The sequence below is a fragment of the Cibotium barometz genome, chromosome 40 (assembly GCF_041138505.1).
Source record: "Cibotium barometz isolate CiBa-2024 chromosome 40, ASM4113850v1, whole genome shotgun sequence".
NCBI classification, from domain to species: domain Eukaryota; kingdom Viridiplantae; phylum Streptophyta; class Polypodiopsida; order Cyatheales; family Cibotiaceae; genus Cibotium; species Cibotium barometz.
The window spans coordinates 12,813,203-12,836,968 of NC_141085.1; the positions used below are offsets into that span (position 1 = coordinate 12,813,203).

Consider the following 23,766-nt stretch of genomic DNA (forward strand, 5'->3'; position numbering starts at 1 on the left):
GTGAACGCTTAATGACGAAGTGCTCATCATCGTAATAATATATATTTCGAGTTAATGAAATGATGATAACAAGTTAATTAAGACAGAAAAAAAAAATGTACATACTAAGAACCCAAAAAATACACAAAACAAAAGAGCAGACCCAACAAAAGATAAAATTGACAGCATAAAGAAATCGTAAATTTTACAACGAACTGAAATTTTTGAACATAACAGCAAACTGCAAATTTCGTAAACTTAAACCAATTAAACATTTACTTTTTATTATTATTTTTTCCTAACGTAGACAATGTGTGTGAGAGAGAGAGAGGGGGGGAGAGCGACGACAAGAGATATGTGACGATAGTGGTATACATTAGAGAGAGAGAGAGAGAGTGTGAGGGAGAGAGCGCCGGTGCAGCGTGACTGAGAATAGTACGATACAAAAAAACGAGTTCTTAGCTAAGCTTTCCTTTCTAATTTTTTTTCCATGCTAAAATTAGAAAGGCATGCTTATCTTTTCCCAGAAATTCATGAAATACTTTCGAATCACTAAATATAAACCTTTCAAAAAGGCTATGCAACATAGTTTTCTAGAGTCCATGGACTGTTTTTATATATTCAAATATACAAAAAGATTTTGGGTACTTATTTTTCGGGTGTCTTTTAATCAAAAAAAATTCCAAGCCTTGTAACCTTTGAGTAACCTTAGTGTAGAAATTAAATTTTCTCATAACCCTAAGGTGTAAGGTTTGTTTAATATTTTTTATCGAATTTATATTTTCTAGTCTTTTAAACGTGCTTTGAATTTTAATCCTTCCAGGTCGGAAAACAACCAGCATCAAGACATAGACCAAGAAAACAGTACATAAAAATACACAAAATAAAAGAGCACAAATATTATAACAGGCTCAAAATGTTAAAATTTACAGCAACCCAACAAAAGATAAAATTGACAGCAAACAAGAAATTGTAAATTTTACAACGAACTCAAATTTTTTAACATAACAACAAACTCCAAATTTCAGAAACTTAAGGTAAAAACATTCACTTATTATTATTATTATTTTCTAATGTAGAGAGAGAGAGAGAGAGAGAGAGCGTTTGGTGCAGTCCAACGAGCATGACAGAGAGGATGATACAGAAGAATGAGTTATTAGCAACTGAGCTCTCCTTTCTTTAAAAAAATTTTCCCACACTAAAATTAGAAAGGCATGCTTATCTTCAATATCATGCTTATCTTTTCCCAGAATTTCATGAAATGTGTTCGAATTACTGAGTATGAACCTTTCAAAAATTCTATGCAGCATAGTTTTCTACAGTCCATGGGTTGTTGCTTATACAATCAAATATACAAAAAGACTTTGGGTGTCTTTTACTTAAATTTATTTTCCAAGGTTTGTAACATTTGAGTAACCTTAGTGTAGAAATTAATTTTTCTCTAAGATGTAAGGTTCGTTTAATATTTTTTATGGAATTTATTTTTGCCAGTGTTTTAAATCTACTTCGAATTTTAATCCTTCTACCTGAGAAAAAAACTAGCATCAAGACATAAACGAAAAAAAAAACATACCAAGAACCCAAAAAATACACAAAACAAAAGAGAAAAAATATTATAACAGGCTCAAAATTTTAAAATTTATAGTAGACCCAAGAGAGGATAAAATTGATAGCAAACAAGACATCATAAATTTTACAACGAATTGAAATATTTGAACAGAATAGCAAGCTACAAATTTCAAAAACTTAAAATAAAAACATTTACTTTTTTTTGTAACGTAGAGTCTGTCTTTGTGTGTGTGTGTAAGAGAGGGAGAGAGACAGAGAGAGAGACACACACACACACACACACACACACACACACACAGAGAGAGTGCAATCGGACCTTTAATTTTCTTGAAGAGAATAATCAAAAAACTCATAAAATTTATCAAATATGAAAACAACTACTTGAATTAAATTGAAAATTAAAAGCACATAACAAACATAAGGCAAGAGAAAGAAATACATCACCATCAACACAAGGCAACACAAGACTGAGTGCAATCTTCCCCCCCCAACGTGAGTGGCTTCTTCTCGCGTGGGTATTTGTGATATATTCCAAAAGTAGGCTTTCAGTCAAAAATAAAGTATACATCCATATTTGGACTTTGCCATTTAATTAGCCTTTGTCCTCAATTAACCTTTGTCCTCAAACTTTCTAAGGTTTGCACTATTTTTTCTAATACAATAATCTAGCTTGTGCACATATGCACATTACAAAATAAATCAACTAATGCTCATACGCACACTATACAATAAATTAACACGTGCACGCATACACATCACACTGATATTAAAATAATATCAAATGCCATATTACAGCCACAAAATATTGTGAATATAGTAATGAGATCTGTCCACACACCACGACTCAATCCACCATCCGTGCGACACCTAAATCGGTACCCTCGCACTGTGCAACACCTAAATCGGTACCCTTACACACCTCATCACCTAAACTCATAAACATAAACCAAGTCAGTAGTAACAATCAATTGACATCACATTAATCAATCCTAACGTGTTCATGAGAAATAGGCATCATAAAAAATATATATAAATCAAATATTAAATGACCATTCGTCAAATAACATGGATCATAACAGTCTCCCCTGTTGGAAATCAACTGTCCTCACTTGCGCAATCAATGAGTGGATGGCTTCATGGCATAAGTGGAGGACAAGATCATCACATCAAACAATTTCTGAAAATAAAACCAAACAAGTGAACGCATGTAAAAGGAATCTAAGTGTCAGTATACTTGATGAGGTGTGCAAGGGTACCGATTTAGGTGTCGCACGGATGGGCGATTGAGTCATGGCGTGTGGACAGATCTCATTACTATATTCACAATATTTTGTGGCTGTAATATGGCATTTGATATTATTTTAACATCAGTGTGATGTGTATGTGTGCATGCATCAATTTATTGTACAGTGTGCGTACGAGCATTAGTTGATTTATTTTGTAATGTGCATATGTGCATAAGTTAGATTATTGTATTAGAAAAAATAGTACAAACCTTAGAAGGTTTGAGGACAAAGGTTAATTGAGGACAAAGGCTAATTAAATGGCAAAGTCCAAATATGGATGTATACTTTATTTTTGGCTGAAAGCCTACTTTTGGAATATATCACAAATACCCACGCGAGAAGAAGCCACTCACGTTGGGGGGGGGGGGGGAGATTGCACCCTTGTGTTGATGGTGATGTATTTCTTTCTCTTGCCTTATGTTTGTTATGTGCTTTAATTTTCAATTTAATTCAAGTAGTTGTTTTCATATTTGATAAATTTTATGAGTTTTTGATTATTCCCTTCAAGAAAATTAAAGGGTCCGGTTGCAGTGGTATCAGAGCTTTGGTGTAATTTAATTTTCTTGAAGGCAGTCAAAAGAGGTGAAAGAGACAAAAATAGAAAAGTGATTTTGGTAATTTTCTTGAATTTTAATTGAAGAAGAACACGTTTAGGGAATTTTGTTTATGTATGGATGAAATAAAGCTTGTTTTTGACCATTGGGTAATCAATCTCCATCAATCTATTGTCCAAAGGGTAAAACTAGGTGGAAAACCATTAGTGGGTTTCTCAAAACCATAAAACCACCTTCCTCTTCACTAATCCTCTTCCTAATTTGTCTGTACGGATTGAAAGAGCAAGCAGAGGAGCATGGAGAGCCATAAGCAGAATTGCTAAACCTTTCCTTTGCTCAATTTCTATAATAGAGGGATGAGAATTCTTCAAGAGTTACTTTCAAAAAAAACTACTAACACCATATTAGATAATTTGGGAAAAATCCCATTCCCATTTGAAAAATGGGATCATGGTGAACCTATCCAAGCTTTTGTCAAAACCCCATCATGTGACATATCATTGGAAAGATCTTGAAGAGTAGGATCTAAATCTATAATGTCCGACAAATTTGGAGTTAATATGCTCAAGATATGGCCAAAACTATGTTAAAAAGGTAATTCCCAAAGTATGAGATTTTTCCCAAATTATCTAATATTGTCTTTACTTTTAATTTTTATTTTCCCTCTCCTCCTCAGTTGATGCGTTGGGCGCAAATCTTAGAGTAATATATATATATATAATATATATATATAATTTCCAATCTCTCTCTCTCCCTCCTTCATACCCGAGCGGCAACGCGAGGAGGCGCTAAATTTTTTCTTTCTCCATCCGGCTGGCGGCGGCGAGACCTGCGATTTCAGGGCCGGGAGGATTTTCAGATTTGCCCGAAATAGAGGCACTGATTTTATTATTATTATTATTATTAGTCTCCCTTTTTAATCTGCACGTTACTTGCAACCGTTGCCCGAACTAGTGGGAGAAGATTGATAGTCTCAAGAAGAGAGAGGATTGATAGTTTAAATTTATAAAGAATCGGAATAATATATATAAATATATTTTTGTTATTGTAATAAAGCTTTGACAAAGCTTTATAAAGATAAAGCTTCATAATTGTAATAATAATAATAATTAATAAAAAAGCTTCATATTATTACTATTATTATTTTTCATTTCTCTTCTTTATTCATGCGCTGAGCACACCCTAGTAGAAGGAAAATTATTTTACTATATATATATCTAAGCTTTTGACTAAGCTTTAAAAGCTTTCAAATAAGCTTAAAGCTTTACAAATGAGATTAGTAAAATGTTTTACAAAAGAAAAATATTTTTTGACTATTCCCATCATATTTTATGAAAAATAATCTCATGTGCATATAGCTAGTTTGGATTTCTTCTACAGGATTTTAGAATTTACCTCAAGAGAAATTTTGAGAGTTATCAAATTCTTGGGAATAATGTTGTTTTCTAAATCCTCATGAAGTACAAATAATATAAACAGCTTGTTAGTGAAGATATCATTAAAATGTTGCTTTAACCTACGTCTAGTTTTCTAATTTTAAAAGTACATGGATTATTTCTTGAAAAATTATGCATTTGTGTATTGAGCTAACTTGGCAGGACTCACATCTAGTTCGACGTTTCATATGAGATAAGAAACCCTATCTTTTCTCTTGTTTTAATTTTTCCTATTCCTTTTAAATGTCAAGAAATGGGTGAATATCCGCACCATCGTACTATTCAGGAACAGCTTGACACCGAAGAGGTTAACGCACTCGACACATTAACCAAAGGTGGAGGTATGTGTTAAAAATTATTTATTGTATACAATTTCTTGTTTGCTTTTGTATCTGTTTTCTGAATATTATTTCCTTCTAGACCTAGTTAGAAAACTTTAGCTCCTGAAAAAAATTTTAGATATCGTGACCTAACTAGAAAGATCGAGACAAGATTAGCAAAAGTTATCTTCAAGATCTAGTTGCCCAAATTCAAGTAAAAATGATTGCTAGACATTTCATAGAAGATTAAGACCAATTTGAAGATTCAAGAACCAATCAAGTTTCTCCAGTCTTTGATTCAAGTTATCAATTGCTTCACCAACGAATTTAGTGATGATGAGAAAAGTAAAGAAATAGCTCTCAAGTGACTAGAAACCAAGCTTAAGTTGTATACCAATCACAATTACGAAGTTTATACCAATTCAAGTAAACTTTTGTCTAAATTTTCAAGTGTTTTAGTTTAAGATCTATCCATTTACAAGATTCTTTCTAGATTAAGAATTGCTCTAAGTCAAAGATATATTCAACCACAAGATTTAAACCCCTTAAGAATAAGATTTATTCAAGAATTGCAATTATGATTAATTAAAGACTTATCTCTCAATTTTCGTCCATTCAAGTATTTTTAATCTAAGCCAAGATTCATTACTAGAATATCAAGTTCTTGCTATCAACTAGGGCGCAAGATGTCTATCATTATTCAAGTTCTGATTTCAAGTTTAAGATTGAGCTTAAGATCAAGATCCCCTTTAGATTATATTGTTTACAAGTAAGATTCACAAATTCAAGAATTATAGACCTATTCAAAGATTATAATTTTTGAAATTTAGTTAGACACTTACAAGATTAAGATCAAGAACAAATCTCCAAAATTCATCAAGTTATCGACAGTAATGTAAGTGATTATTTTTCAATCTTAAGTTGATAAGAATTTCCATTTCGACCTAATTCATTTTTTTTGGAATAAGACTTGTAGTCTAATTTTGAGGATAGAGAAAAGTTATGTCAAAATGAAAGTTTCAAAGGGAATTAGCTACTCCGTCTCAAACTTCTGTTCTTAAGGTAGTGTCGTGTGAAATTAATCTATGGTATGGGACATTAGATTGGTTTTACATGCCTACCCCAGACGTATCTATATCTTCTATCTTTCACCAGCGAGTGTTTGTATGTGGAAGGTACCTCTGTGGTATGGGACACTTAGATTCCTTTTACATGCGTTCACTTGTTTGGTTTTATTTTCAGAAATTGTTTGATGTGATGATCTTGTCCTCCACTTGTGCCATGAAGCCATCCACTCCAATAGGGGGGACTGTTATGATCCATGTTATTTGACGAATGGTCATTTAATATTTGATTTATATTTTTTTTTTATGATGCCTATTTCTCATGAACACGTTAGGATTGATTGATGTGATGTCAATTGATTGTTACTACTGACATGGTTTATGTTTATGAGTTTAGGTGATGAGGTGTGCAAGGGTATCGATTTAGGTGTTGCACAGTGCAAGGGTACCGATTTAGGTGTCGCACGAATGGTAGATTGAGTCGTGGCGTGTGGACAGATCTCATTACTATATTCACAATATTTTGTGGCTATAATATGGCATTTGATATTATTTTAACATCAGTGTGATGTGTATGTGTGCACGCGTCAATTTATTGTACAGTGTGCGTACGAGCATTAGTTGATTTATTTTGTAATGTGCATATGTGCACAAGTTAGATTATTGTATTAGAAAAAAATAGTGCAAACCTTAGAAGGTTTGAGGACAAAGGTTAATTGAGGACAAAGGCTAATTAAATGGCAAAGTCCAAATATGGATACTTTATTTTTGGCTGAAAGCCTACTTTTGGAATATATAAGGATGTGCATGACTATGTGCAAAAGTGTTTGCCTTGCCAGCAAAACAAGGATTCAAATCAATTGACTTGTGGATTGTTGCAACCATTACCTATTCGGAAGGAAAGTGGACCCACATAGCCATGGATTTCATTACCGGGCTACCCACTACTAAGCAAGGGTGGAATATCATCTATGTGGTAGTGGATAGATTAACAAAGGCAGCTCATTTCATACCCACAAAGGTGCAATATACAACTTATATGGTGGCTCAACAATTTATGGAGCATGTGTTTAGATTGCATGGAGTGCCAAAGCAAGTGGTGAGTGATAAGGATGTCAAGTTCATCAGCCATTTTGGAAGAGTGTCTTTGATTCCATGGGGACCACACTCACTCCAAGTATAGCCTATCATCTGCAAATGGATGGCCAAACCAAGAGGGTGAACAAGTGGCTCGAAATCCATGTGAGACACTATTATTATGACACCCAATCTTCATGGGATAAATGGCTGCACTTAACTGAATTTTGCCATAACAATACCTATCACATGAGTATTGGTATGTCTCCATTTGAATCCATGTATGGATATAAGGTGCATGAACCTTCCATTGCATTCAATGAGGAAAAGGTGAATCCTCAAGCCAAAGAGGAGATTGAGAAGATGTGTGCAATATTGCAAAGGAGAAAGGATAACATGGCTAAGGCACAAAACCAAATGAAGCAATATGCCGATGAATCAAGGAAGCATGTGGAGTTCAAGGCAAGGCATTATGTATTTTTAGAATTCCTAAGTCAAGGTATGCTTCTTTGAAGGGAGACCAATACAAAGCTTGGTCATCGCTTTTATGGACCATACAAGGTGTTTAAGAAGAATTGGTGAAGTAGCCTATCAATTATTATTACCTTCTACCACAAGGATCCACAACGTGTTTCATGTGTCACATTTGAAGAAGTATGTGGGGCATCAATTGAAAGTGATTCATGAGTTGCATCCACCAATGGATGAAGAGGGAATGATTCAATATGTGGCGGAGAAGCTGATTGGAATGAGGAAAAGACACCTTCATAATAATAGGTCTATTGTTGAGTACATTGTGAAGTGGAGAGGCTTGCCTAATGAAGAAGCTTCTTCGTAGTTCGAAGGCTTCATGAAAGACCATATGGAGCTTCTACAAGCAATGAATCAAAGTGGATGAAGTGGTACAACTATTCGGTGTCTTTGGACAGCTATTTGCATGGATTTGGATGATGATACGAAGGAGGCCATTGTTGTAAATTTACTATATGGACATCCATGGTCATTGGTATACTTCACTACTCATCAATCAAGTTCAACAAGACCTTGCGGGCATATGGACATCATAGAGGGCATTCCCTATGTACGTCAAATAAGTGGATTACTCTATGTGGAGTTTTCTTGCGTAAGGTATTTTCGGAATTGCAAAAAAAGTAATTCAAAAAAATGATGATGTGGATAGCTCTATGTCATTCTCCTATTTGTTGAAGGAAGCCAAGAAGAATTCATAAAGCCATACATTACTCCATACATTACTCCATACATCGTTTCGAGGACTAAACCTTTGGGTGGGGATGGTTTGTAATGAAAGGGGCTTGAGTTTATACATAAGGAGAGACTCATGGGCATGGATATGGCTGGGTAGGAATGAGTCCCAACATTAATGAGTGTAAAAAGGTGGGCAAGTATATAAGTGAATATTGTAACTAGGGGCATTCATCACTTTTGACTAATCAAATCATATTTTCTTGAAGCTCCATGCTTCTATGGCTATGGTGGTACTCCCTTGAGTGCATGTGGTACTCCATCATGGGTGCACTTTCTTTCTTTCTCTCTCCATCATTACATGACATGGCTTCGGACTGCCACAAGATGACGTGACTTTCGTAGGTCGAATGATTATGTGGCTTCAATAGATCGAAAGATGACATGGCATTAACAAGTCAAATGATGATGTGGCATTAGCAAGTTGTAAGCTAATGTAGATTCTGTAGATCTAAATCTACAAGCAGAAGTGGCTGATGCTAAATCTACAACCTACGTGTAGAATGTTGAATGCCAAAATGTAGAAAACTAACTTAACGGTTATGTAGTGCTGATGCGGAGCATAATAGCTAATAGATATGTGGCAACGTGTGACTGATGTTGATGCAGATGTTGGTGTGCTTGATCTCAAAAGTTGGGTGACGCCCAGGCAAACTCTACACTGCCAATAAAAGATGCTCTGATACCATGTGAAAATTGCAAGGATAGGAGGAAATGCGACATAACGACCATCACATCTGATTGAATGAACAAGTGAAAACTAAATCAACATTGTTTAAATATTTCTGAAAGAGATGAGATACAAGAGTGATAAATTCAAACTCTAATCTCTGTGGTGGATGGGCTAATCCAAAAAACCCTAATCCTAGTACTAAGGAGCTCAAATAGCTCAGATCTGACAATTCATACACTGTTGTGAGTGTCAGGCTTAGGCTACACTCAGTAGGTGGCTATTGCTCCATATCTTGTTCACTTCAGTTCACTTGTAGCACCTGCATACAAAATAGGCTTTTATAATGATCCAAGCTAAATAGCTTGTCACTCACCGATAGTAGATGCATGGTGATTGATCCTTCATCTCCACACCGATGTAATCCCTTAGGTGTGACCAAAGATTCTGCATTTTCCTCTTAGCTGAATTGCACCAATTAGGTAGAACTGCATCCAGAGAAGACAAGGACGTGCAATTCCTCCTTTGATGTAGGAATTCTATTCACCAACTAGGTGGCACATTTTTCTAAGGCTTTGCAAATCTTAGATAGTGTGAACTTGTGTCATTTAACAAATTGGTCTCTCTTGGGCACCACATTAGCATGATAACTGGTATCTCTTGGGAACCTCTATTACATCCTGCCCACAAACCAACACACATTTTTTCTTAGGTGTCTATGAAAATTTCACTCTCAGGACATATGCCTCTAGAATTCACTAGTTAGATCATTACACAGCTATTCATGTGGCCGTGTGTATCACTATGTACATGTGGCTGTGTGTATCGATGTGTACTATAACATTCACTCAATGTAGCTAACACTCTATCGGGTATGCCTGTAGATTGGGTCTTAGTACACGACTATACACGCGATTGTGTGTATAGTTGTGTTCTATAATGCAGCACTCCTGGAACAATCACTCACTACAGCCACCACTCTCCCTAGTGGCAGAGCTACATCGCATGTGGCTATGCCCTCATCCTTTTAATTTGTAGTGGTCGGTATGTTAATATTTTGATGCGTATATTGATGATTTAATCAACAAATACACCGAACTATATTTCGATGCTTTTAACGACATCTGCGTATCCCGATTCTTATTTTGACAGTCCTATATCGATGCTTTTACCATGAACGGGGAGGATAAAGGTAAAAGAAATCTCAAGTCTATAATGTTGGTATGGGGTCATTCCCTTGTCGTGTATAGGCATCTTTTTCAAAGAAACAAGAGAGAAAGTTATAGAAATACAATGGTCTAAACTAAGAATTGTTTATTTCATTAATCAAATTAAATCTCCTCATACAAATTGTTCCAATTACCCTCTCGCTCTCTTTTATCTTGATATGCAATTCTCTATCATGTTTGTAAAAAGGAAGTTATATAGGTGCTAAACATTTGTAAAAAAGGGAGTTATAGAAATACAACTTCATAAACTAGAATCCTTTAAAAATAATTTAGTTAATTTTCAGTTAAATGAAATCTCCTCATTCAAATTGTTGCAATTCTCTCCCTCTCTTTCACAAAGGTAGTTATTCTCTCTCTCTCCCTCTCTCTCTCTCTCTCTCTCTCTCTCAGGTTCTTGGGGTAGTTTAGTACAATGTAAAAACAATTCTTCTTCTTGTTCTTCTCTCTCATGATGTTTGTTAAAAAAAAGTTATATAGGTGTTAAATATTTGTAACAAAGGGAGTTATCCTCCCGATCCAAAGCGTGAGCTTGAAGGGCAAGCATTGCACATTGTTGTTACCCTGCAGGATTGCCGAAGAAGAAGGTAAAAAGCAAGTGCCATGACGATCAAATGATGATGGCCTAAGGAGTGCGTATGGTTGCCTACGTGCGTACGTACCCACCTGCATGCGAACACACCCTTAGTATAAGTTAGTATAAGATATCCCCAAACGGATTTGAACCCTAGACCTCCTATAGAAAGTCCAAAGTCTTCTCCACTCAGCTATACTGCCTTGGAAAACAACATAAAATTTAAGCTTGAATGTAGTAACTTCACAAATTCACCATTAGGGGAAGGTTGAGGTCTATGGGGGCCCTTTAAGCTGCCATATTATGTTTTTAAGTACTTTTGCTTAAGGACTCTAAGCAAACTTTGACTAGGCCTGACAAGGGGATCTTTATGCAATCATTATTTTTGAATTTCTATTTTTTCAAATATATATTTGCTTGAGCTAAATTGGGGGTAACTTTTTGGTTTCACCAAATTCAAAATGGCTGAAAAGCCTTCCCTCCTCTCTTCCCTCCACTTTTAGGACCCCCCCACTTTCTCTCTCTACATTCTCTCTCTAAGATGCCCTCGTTTCACTACCACTCTCTTTCTCTTCCCCTTTCTCACATTTGGGTGTGCCATGGCTCTGCATCTCTGATTAGTAAGCTTCCATAACCTCTGCACTTCCAAATGCAGATATCTCACACTCTCTCATCCTTCATGCCTTATCTTTTTATCATTTTCTGCTCTCTCTCTCTCTCTCTCTCTCTCTCTCTCTCTCTCTCTCTCTCTCTCTCTCTCATGTCTTTCCCACATTGAAGTGCAGAAAATCCCTCTGTCAACCTCCATAGCTTCAGAGCTCACCACTTTCCATTCTTGCATTGTTTACCATACATATCCTCTACTTCCGTCTACAATCTACATCTCTCTCTCTTCTTTACTGTATTATGCTACAAAACCTTAATCTACCATCTTCTATGCCTCTTGCCATATTCCTTGTCCTTTCTCCTATTACCTAATCACTCCATCTATGATCTTCTAATATTTTTTATAGCAAAACTTCATTGCACTCTCCTCAGAATACCCTATCCTCACTCTTGCATTGTGTTCTACAAGAAGCTCTTTTCAGCATTGCCTAACCCTAAAGAAAATGCCACTTGAAGATATATCTAACAGAGCACCAAAGTTCAAGTTACATGTAGATTTCGCTGCTGAGTATGCTACCCTCCGCAGCTCAAAAACAAGTTGTACTTGTATTCAAATACCTTTGTAGTACATACAGGCAGAGCATCCTCCACATGACGGTAGCCACCTAACATGTTCCACTACAAGGGATCGGGCTCATACCCGCGCTCCTAGCCGCTAAAAACGACTTGTGAGAAAAAGTAGCGGGCCCGTGTATCAGCGCGTGTATCATCACGGCCACAGACATGCGTGTAAAAGCGCGTGTATAGGACGTCCCAGACGCGCTTATACACGGGTGTATAGCCACGTTCTGTTCAGTTCAGATGTACTCAGACGCGTTGATACATGCGTCTATACACGCGTTTCTTTAATTTAGATGCGCTTATACACGCGTAATTGTCAGTTTTGACGCGTTAATACACGCGTATTTTACAGATTATCCGCGTATATACACGCGATTTTCAGCAGTTCTGATGCGTTTATACACGCGAACAGAGAGCCAAAAAAAAAATCCAGAGAGTGCTATTTGGTGCCTGAATACTGTTCCAGCATTCCAGCACCCAATAACACTCTCTGGATTTTTTTTTTGTGCATTAGACCATCCACGAAGAACATATGCACGAGGGAGATTACGACAAGAACGACATGAATGCATACATTTTCAATACACGATTCAAGACAGACATGAATGTAATACTATTGATTCACGATTCAATATTACTATCAAAATTTCATACATGTATACAAGGGAGTCCATATCTCGAAGTAGCCCATGGCTTCAGTTTACAAAAAAATATATACAATCACATCCTTAATATGGAATGTGATACTATAAGTCTGAGTACTACTCAGACCCAGATGATGACTCGGTGCTCCCTCCATGCTTAGATGAGCTCACATCGGTCGAAATGTCCGATGAGTAGTGCTCACGTCCACCCTCTGCAGTGGCGGCGGGTGGATCATCAGCAGCTTGTGCCTGTTCAAGTAATATATAGTATATAAGTATATATATATGTAATTCAATAAACCAAAATCATTCGTTTAGAATTTTCAAGTACCTGTCGACCGTATGGTCTCATGGCCATCTCAAACTGCGCGTCCGTAATACGTCCCTCGGCTCTGAAGATGGCCCACGTGTCACGTCTGCTATGCCGGCGAGCATACGCAGTATCGTGGGTTGTGGACTTCCTCCCCGTAACCCGTCCCTGTATCATAATCAACACAATTTGTAAGATTAAAACAATCATAGAATCAATGAATTAAGTAAACAATCAAATAAAGTGGCAAGATACTTACGAACTCTGCCTCCCATGACTCGACGCCGCCAGATCCAAAATGCAAAGATCCAATGGTCTCCATCTGGATCCGTCGTGCCTCCACATGCTGCCTGCTCTTCACGCCACCCTCTACTCGTTTCTTTGCCTCCTTCCACTCGCGTTTGTGCGCAGTGGTGGCAGGTTTCTCGGCAGGATAGCCACCCGCAGCTACATTTAGCCGGTCATCGTACGCGAGTTTTTTAAGGTGAGATCTTTTATTACTTAAGATCTCCCTTATTCGCGTCCTTCCCCATACATCCGAGAATGTAGCATGTGGGGGATTAGGGTACCGACTATGTACAGCCTCTATCACCTCTCCAACTAATCGACTATTTTGATCTTTAAATTTAATAAAACAATTTCTATATGAGTTTGATACTACCCCACGCATGTACTCCATTACCTCCCTCCCCCTCGCATCCATCACTATCCCGCCCCTATCCGTCACATCATAGCAGATCACTCTCTCCACCTCTCTCATCTCCTCCTCTTCCGAACTGTCTCCTCTAACTCTTCTCTCTCTATCTCCTCTCTCACCGCGTGCCCTACTACCTTCCCCACCTCCCCCACCTCCCCCACCAAAGCACCCGCCGCATCCTCCACTTCCACTCTTCCTACTGCTGCGGGTGGAGTCACGACTGGGGGATTGTCTACGTGACGGTGGCTATGAGCCCTGACGTGACGGTGGCTCTGAGGGAGCACGTGATGGTGGCTGTGAGGGTGTGCGTGAGTGTGTCTGGGACGAGGTATGTCTCCTCGGTGGACGGTGGCTCTGAGGGAGCACGTGATGGTGGCTGTGAGGGTGTGCGTGAGTGTGTCTGGGACGAGGTATGTCTCCTCGGTGGACGTGGAAGAGGAGAAGCTGCATGCCATCTCGTCGGACTCGTAGGAATAGACGGCACTGGAGTGCCCTAGATACTCGCGGTAGGGGTATAGACACCAGGCAGGGAAGGAGGGGGATGGGCATACATATACTCTGTAAGCTCAACTGGACCAGGATGGCGCCCAAAATGATTCAGCATCTCCATCAGCCAATTGCTGTACGCAAATGGATCGGATGAAGAACCTGGAATATCCATAAAGAACCTGCAACAAAAATCCTCATGTACATCATGGGCTGTCTCTTGACTCACACAAATATTATCATTCAAGTCAGTTGTGTTGCCTGCAAATCATAGAAACAGGAAACGCAGTCTCGTGTATACACCCGTGCAGAAACGCGTGTATACACCCTTCAGAAAACGCTTGTATACACCAGTCCAAAAACGCGTGTATATCCGCGTGAACAGACTCTACAGACAGGGTACACGCGTTTCTACACGCGACCTGCGAAAATTTTTTTCAAAAGGACCGACCCCCGACAAAGATTAAGTGTCCTTATAAAAGGTCCACTGTCGCCCCTGTCAGAATCATTCACCCAATCGTGTGCACAGAAGCAAAAGAACGGAGACAAACCCAAAAAGCAAAGAGAAAATAGCATAAACAAATCTGAGGAAGGAGACAAGGCAAAGGACAAACTGACTCACCTCTGAAAAAGTGAGTCTTCTTTCTTGCTCCGTTTCCTCCCGTATGTACTCCTTCTCTGCTCCCTCCTTGCATTTAGGTTTCGTTTCTGTTGGAAGAGGCGAAAACGAAAGCAGTGTTGATATGTTAGTTCAAAATCTATATTTGGGGAAGGCAGGCTATTTTTAGTTTAAACAGACCGTCGCGTTTATAAACGCGTGTATGTTCGCGTGTATGATAATTTAGCTGCGTTTATACACGCGTTTTGCAGGAATTACCCGCGTTAATACACGTGATTTTTAGGAAATAGCCGCGTTAATACATGCAATTTTGAGGAAATAGCCGCGTCAATACACGCAATTTTGAGGAAATAGCCGGGTCAATACACGCAATTTTTATACTTTCATTAAAAACATATTATGATTTTGTGTTTTCTAGTTTGTACATAGGATGTCCTCAACCTCTTCAAGCAGTTCTGGGGAAGATGAGAGAATGCGTCATCGTAATCGCAATGTGTGGTTGGGACAACGGATCAAATGTATGTGTAATCGATGTCAAGGATGCATTGTACGAGCACGTCGAATTACCTTGAATCACATCTCCATGTATGGAGAATGGAATCAAACAGGTTTAGAGGTGAATAGATGTAAATTGATGGTATTCAAATGACTCATGGTATCCAAATTAAATTAATAGAGTTGTAATATATAAACTCTAATTGAAGCAGGATGCAGTACCACACCCTAACATGGTACCCTACGCGCGACGAGAGCACGCAAAGCGTCGACGAGATGATGCTGGAGCTTCGGGATCTATTGTCAGAGATGAGTGGGAAAGGGATGACAATAGCCCTGCACCCCACGAAGTTGTGGAAGAGGAGGTGCTTGATGATATGGTGCGAAATCTTTTTAAGGATGATCCCAAAGGTATGGACGACGATGATATGGAACAAGAGCATCTTTATAAGGCTTCATCGACACCGGTGTTTGAAGGGTGCACATTCTCTATTTTACGTGCTTCACTTGAACTACTCAATATACAAACAGTTTATGGATGGAGCAATGCAAGTCTTGACGCATTATTGAAGTAAGCATTCTAACTTACAAATTTGAATTAGTGGTTTAAGGTTTAGGATTTAAGACTAATTATAATTGATGATATTGGATGCAGGCTATTATCAAACATGCTTCCAAAGGAAAATAGACTACCCACCTCAAGAGACATAGCGAGGCGCTATGTGACATCTCTTGGAGGATTGGATTATGATCGCATACATGCATGCGTCAATGATTGCATTCTCTTTCGTGGGACGCATAAGGAGGCTCGACATTGTCCCACTTGTGGTGAAGCAAGGTATAGAACAGATATGAAGAGTTTTGATGTACCTCGTAAAGTCTTGCGACACTTTCCTATAATTCCTCGCATCAAACACATGTCCAAGTGCAAATCCATAACAGAGCTCATGTCATGGCATTCCTCACATCGATCGGATGATGGCATGTGGAGAATTCCCGCAGACACTCCTGCTTGGAAGCATATTGAAGATGAGTGGCCCAGCTTTAAAACAGAGCCCAGAAACTTGAGACTTGGCCTAGGTATGGATGGAGTGAATCCATTTGGTTTCAAAAGCACCGCATACAGCGTGTGGCCAGTTGTGTTGGTGAATTACAACCTTCCACCATCAATGGCGATCAAGAAGGGACATCTTATGTTATCCCTTCTAATTCCAGGGAAACATAAAGTCAAGCATATGGATGTTTATCTTGAACCATTGATTGATGAGTTGGAGGAACTATGGAGAGGTGTTGCGGTGGTGGACATTAGTAGGCCTCCCTCCTCTCGACACTTCGACTTAAAAGTAGTGTTGATGTGGACAATGCATGACTTTCCAGGATACAGCGATTGTTCTGGTAAGAATTCTAATTACCTCCCTACTCTATTACTATTGGCTATATATATTAATTATACATATTGACTTTATTATTCTAACTTTTATTTATATTTTAACAGGTTTGAAAACATCGGGTAAACATGCATGTCCTGTTTGTGGCCCTTCGTTAGTACATGAGTATGCTGACGGTTTGTGTAAGACCATATTCGATAATCATCATCAATTTCTCCCCTCAGATCATCCTAAATATGTTGCTAGTAAGAGTAACATTCCTCCACAAACACTTCGTGCAAAAGATTGGAAGCGTATTTGGGAGTCTACAACTATTCTTCCTCCAGATGGCATGAACAGGTATAGTAATGTTTTTTCAATCTTGTTTTGTGTAGTCTCTAATTGGATTAAAGGTCACACAGAGCAATCCCTTGTGTAGGTACTCCATTTTTTTTCGGCTGCCATATTGGACCCATCTTAAGATCAACCATCTTCTTGATCCCATGCACATCTTCAAGAATGTGGGATCTGGTATTTGGGAACATATTATTGGTAAACGAGACAATGTTAGCGTACGTGAGGACTTGCGGGTCGCAGGACGTATGCGTCAAGCTTGGCCACACGAGAGGTGGGTGGGCACGTTCGTCTTCCGCTTGCACCATGGATTATATCAAAGAAAGAGGAGAAGTAGGTAAAGCAGGCCATCACCACTTTGCGTACTCCCACTGGATGCATGAGATCATTGAAGGGAGCCTTTACAACCACTAAGAAAAGAGGCGTTGAGCAACTATATGGGTTGAAGTCCCACGATTGGCACAAGATGCTTCAAGTAAGTGTTTTCCAAGTCTTGTATGTTGAAATTAAATTTTGTAATGCCATAAACCATACATACATGTGCTCTTATGTGCGCAGTTCATAAATTTTGTAATGCCATAAACCATACATACATGTGCTCTTATGTGCGCAGTCTTGTATGTTGAAATTAAAATTTGTAATGCCATAAACCATACATACATGTGCTCTTATGTGTGCAGTTCATACTACCTACTAGCATCGACCATTGTGCAAATAAGAGTTTGAAAAATTGTATTTATAAGATGGGCGAGCTTGTGAGGTATGTAAAACCCATGTCAGATCACCCTTCATTATACCTTGCAAAATGAACGTGCATGAGGTATAACGTACTATTTATTTATTTTTCAGATATGTTAGTTCCAAAGCAATTGATCCAGCCACGTTGGATGATGCGCGTGTTATGGCAGTGGAGGTGGTTTGTTTGGTAGAGGAGACTTTTCCGCGAACCATTCTCATAAGTCAACTACATCTCATTGTGCATTTAGTGGACGAAATCGCTTTATGTGGTACTGTGCATGCATGTTGGATGTTCTTCCTAGAGCGCTTCATGAAGACCTTAAAAGACTTTGTGAGGCAAAGTGCAAGGCCTGAAGGAAGCATGGCCGAGGGTTGGTTGATACAAGAGTCTCTTGTATATATTTCAGAATTTCTTGGTCAGGTGGACAGCTCTTTGCCACGACTATGGAGCAATGAAGAGGACTTGAGGATGACCTCTATTGTGCCTCAAGGAAAAGGACAGAGTAAAGTAATTGACAGAACATTGATTGATGATCTCAATTTCACTTGTATCCTTAATAGTGATGTGATGAGCAGATTGGTTACAAGATATAAGGATGCAAAGACAAAAAGGCAAGCAGAAAGAGCTCTCTTTCGGAGGCAACATGGCTCTGCATCTAGCAACACTTCTGAATGATATCCATGTTGATTGGTTGCATGAGGAAATGGAGAGAGCAGAGAGCGACGAGGGGTTGCATATCACGGCGGAAGAATGGGAGTATGCATGAGGATGCATGTTAAAGGTACATAGAACTAATGTTTTGCATTAGTTGTAAGTGATTTGCTTTTAATATTTATTCACATTGCTTACACAAATATTGCTTCTATTTTGGTCCAGTGCACTATGTTCAATGCTATATGGTGTGAAGGCAAGCATTTTTGAACACAAAGAATTGATGAAAAGAGAAATACACAAGATTGCGGTGTCATTAGTAGCTTTGAGGGAGCTAATGGAAAAATGGATGATTATTGTGGCATAATCCAAGACATATTTAGGCTTGACTTTCGTCGCTTCTTTGTGTATGTTTTGGATATCAAATGGCAAATGAACGTGGTGGAAAAAGGGCCTGATGCAACGATAAAACGCCATGCAAGTGGCTATGTAACTATTGACTCTACAAAGTTTTGGCAAACAAAGAAAGATAGGCTAGTATTGCCACAACAATGTGAGCAGGTATGCATTTTTTTACTAATGTGTTTCATGTACATATATATCTAAGCTCGCGTACCCCTTGACTTTTGATATGCTAATTAATTACTGTACTATGTGTATTTGAGTAGGTTATCTATCTACCAATGGTGCATGACATTAAATGGTGGTACGTCATCCCTATTACACCACGTTCCAAAGTGATGTATAATACATTCACTGATATGGAGCATATGGAGGATGTAACAAGCCGCAATGAAGATGATGTCGAACATGCCAATGAAGATGTTGTGATCGATGATCACGAAATAAGAGATGATCATGATAATGAGGATGAGCGTGCCATTTCTCATGATCATGAGAATGACCCTACCATTGAGGATGATGGTGATGTTGATGAGGATAATCAGGACATCGATACCATTATCAATGGAGTACAGAATATCGATAGTGGAATAAATTTAATCGTAGCCTTACAAATTGATCAAATGGATATTGATGTTGATCGTTTGGCAAGGATGGATCTTATTGAAGATGAGATCGAACCCTAATTAATCCGTCACTGTACGTTCTAAATTGATGACATTTCTATCATCTCATATGCATGATTTATTTTTGAATATATTTCATTGTTGTAAATGCATGTAGTGGGATTATGTAATGATGCATACTGTAATGTACTATGAGATTGTTTAAAGAAAATAGTTTTTAATTTTGTAAAGGAATTCAGTTTTTCTTCAGTTTTTCTTTACCATGCGTGTATTAATCCGTGTATAGTGGTGTGTATTAATCCGTGTACGATAGCGTGTATTAATCCGTGTATATTAGCGTGTATAGATGCGTGTATTATTGCGTGTATATAAACGCGTTTATACACGCGTTGATAAATGCAAATATACACGCAAACTTAAATGATAAAATACACGCGCTCGATTCTATTCAAATACAGGCGCGACCATACACGCGTTCGTATTTTATCGCGTGTATGAAACGCGTGTATGGCAGCATTGTCTTGTAGTGTTCGCAATGTCTGAGTTTGCACTTTTTCTTGCCATGGTTACACTGTATGGAGTTGGTAGCATGGGTCGAAGAAGTCCTTTAGCACGATGATCTAGTGTAAACACCCTGTAAATGGCTTCATATCCCTTCCTACTGACACCAGCACTATCACATGCATCCATAATCTGTATGGGGCTTACCATATTTTGCAGCTCTCCAAAAATTTTGTTTCAGATTTGCTTAGATATTTTGCATGTGGGATCTTCTAGCAGCTTTGATATGTCTGATAACTTAACAACATGTTTCAATATGCCTGCTCTACATTCCTCACAGCACCACCTTCATATCCCATCATATCCCCAGCAATATCTCTACATGGAACATAAATACAAAATAACATCAATATGTTTCACAAAACAGAATGGCCTGCAAAACAATGGCAAGAATAGAAGTTACCTTGTTGCTCGTACACGTCGTTTTCTTGCTCCACTTAGGGTTGCCAAGGTTTCTAGGGACTGACGCTTTCTTTTTCGTTGTCGAAAGCCTACTGGAAGCTTCTTCAGGCTTGCAAGGTGTCGTTGCTTGTTTCGTGCATCCTGTTTGGCTGCATTCATCTTGTCCCGTTCAATATCAAAGGCCTCCTTAAGCAATAAGCTGTTCTTTTGGAGCTCCTGATTCTAAGATTTCAAGTTGTTCACCACTTCTTCAAACCTATCAATGTCCTTCTTGTGTTGCTGCTGCAACTCATGCCATAAGCCTCAAAAATGCACTCTTAAATGCGATTCCTGAGCTGCAACAACAAAAGAAAGCCTCCTACAACAGCCAAATAGACCATTAGCTCCATCACCTACATACGTAAGAAATGTAGTGATATTAACAAAATGAGGTGGAGCATTGGTGAGTGGGTCAATAGGGTATATGAATCCATTCGTCCAGAGGTCAATACATTTTCGCCCTTGTGATTGAAGAGTACCCAATGGCATATATGGCTGATTAAGTCCACTGGAACCCATTTAGTGGTGGACTCAGGCAATTACACGACATATTGTGCTACTACATCATTCATGTTCTGGACCTGCTCTTGAAAAGCCTCTGCGTGAAGGTCTATAGTTCTCTACATATCAATCACCCCCTCAAAAATGGCGATGTTCTCACCTGCCACCTGCTGAGAGCCCAATTTTCTCAAGCTTTGCGCGTAGCGAGTTAGAGCTTGAAGCCATGGCGGGATATTGAAGGGAAATAGAAACTTCGAGATCGTAAGAATGAAATGAGCTTTATAGAGCAAAACCTATTCTTATAAAGCATTCCATTTAAACATTTAATAAATTTAGAGAACATACTTAAAAATTTTAAAATTAACAAAATTAAAATCCAAATTGCAGTGAAATACGGAGGACATTGGGGCTATGGTGTAATCAAAATTTTTGTATTCAAAAATACACCACTACAAATTATCGCCAAAATCACTCAAAATGTTACCCAAGTCTGTAACTTAATAGTCTTTCAAGCTAAGGACCCTAGGGGGCTCCAATGATACACAAAGTGTATGTTTCTCTGACCTATGACGCATAGGTCGATTAGAAACAACAAACTTGAATTGGTTCCTTACATTAAAGGACATGACAATATGATCTCTCAACTGAGCGAAATTCCAATCATCATTAACTACCACTGTATGCTCCTCTCCTAGGTGAACTTCAATATGAAGTTCTTCCTCCTCCCTAGCATAGAGATCAGAGTCCAAAGCTTCCCATTCACCATGCGAGCATTTCCACCTTGTAATTGGGTACACCATAGTTAGATTTTGCTTGCCTATTTGATACCTACATCTTACCATTGACATACCGCTGAGCACTTTATTACATCGCCCTGATGTTCTGCCACCTTGGTGGTCCAATCGCCTTTTAGAAATGTATCTAGAGTTTCAAAGGCCCCATCTTTGCTTATCCACATTGTTGGGGTGCGATGGAACTTGCCTACTTTGAAAATAGCAATAAACACATGTAAAGGCATGAAAAGAGATACACTTATCCTGTGGGATCCATATGCAGCCTTTAGGCTTGACTGAATGTCATGGAAAATCCTATGCTGAAAGCTCTCCATTGTGGTGGGGTCTGGAATGGGCCATTCCAGGCTATTTAGTGCAGGAGGAGAAATTGGCTCAAGTGCTCCAAACCTTCCCCTCTGTGGTACAACATATGTTGCAGCAATGAAAAATACTCCTCTATTTGCAAATTCGGAACTTGTTTCCCCAGCATACATAAGCCTACCTAGATCAACATGACATGCTTCGAAGGTCCCTGTAAAACATTCTAGAGGCTGCCATTCCACACATGTTGAAGGGAAAACATCTGCATACAATAGAATACATTGGAGTTCTTGATATTCACATAGTCTTCATGCAAGCATTTCTCTAAAGCAAAGAAACTATAAACAAGTTCTGAAACTTACAGTTAGTTGGGAACCGTGGTGAGTTCTCATCTTCAAGATGTATTTGGCTTGAGGTGTAAACATGTTGCACCTTTGCAAGCCGCTTTCCATCCTTGTTGCAAACTTTGAATTCTAAGATCCTTCCTTTCCAGCGATGGCTTGTGGAAGCCATATGCCTGCGAGGAACCTTGTGTGCACCCCTCAAACTGGGCTGCATTGTTATCCACATGAACCGCTTAAAAACGGTAGGAATCCAATAACCTTCATCATCCTGTACTTTGGAAATAGCCATGGACTCGATAGTGGTTGATGGCTTGCGTACACACTGAAGAGCCATAGATTGCCCAAATGAAAAGAAAGTGAATGTTAAGAATATGGCAAAAAAACAAATACCTGCTCAGAGAGAGAGAGAGAGAGAGAGCTAGCTAAAGCTTCAAAGAAGATCGCTGCAAATCCATACACACACACACACACAATACACACACACACACACACACATGCACACACACACAGAAAGCTATAGGCTTTTGCATGCTGCTTTGTAACTCTCACCTGCATTCCATTTTTGCATGTTTATTGCTTTCTCCCACAAGTGGTTCATCTGCACTAACCATCCCCACAAACCCATGCTTCTCTCCAGCACTACTATCCTTGTTCTCTTGTACAACCTCCACTGCATCCTCCAATTCTGCAGCATCGATACAAACATGCTGATCATATTACTACCTCCCACAAGTATGTCATCTACACTACCCTGCACATTATCTTTCTCTGATGTTGCAAACCCAAGTGTCTCCAAAACACTAACATCCATGTTCTCTTGCACACTCTCTACCACATACTCCCTTTCTGCATGTTCATTGATTCCTCCCAAATGAGGCTCATCTTCAATAACCCCTTTCTTCAAGACATCTTCATGTGTGCTTACATCCTCTTCTCCTCCACCAGTAGGTATAGATTCCATTAGACCATCATCCAACCATCATCCAAAACGCTGCTTGATTCATCTCGCAGTCACACACAAACATTGAAGCCAACACAATCAAAGGATATTAATTCACAGCACATAGTGTAGGAACATGATCCAAGAGTGTCTGTAAAAGTACAAAGAAACATGTAGTAACATACTAAAAATTTACATGCTGAAGAAATAGCAGTAACAAACAATTAACTCCTTCTAAACCAATATTTCC

General features: G+C 38.7%; 1 protein-coding gene across 1 annotated transcript; it reads right to left on the reverse strand.

Annotated features, from left to right (window-relative positions):
- Positions 1-21,749: 21,749 nt before the first annotated feature.
- LOC147615220 (uncharacterized) lies at positions 21,750-23,034 on the reverse strand. The gene is made up of 2 exons (XM_086778902.1): positions 22,595-23,034; positions 21,750-22,494 (listed from the first exon to the last, which is right to left on the reverse strand). The coding sequence occupies exons 1-2, from the start codon at positions 22,908-22,910 to the stop codon at positions 21,974-21,976; spliced, it is 837 nt and encodes a 278-aa protein (XP_086635028.1). The 5' UTR covers positions 22,911-23,034; the 3' UTR covers positions 21,750-21,973.
- Between the last annotated feature and the right edge of the window lie 732 nt (positions 23,035-23,766).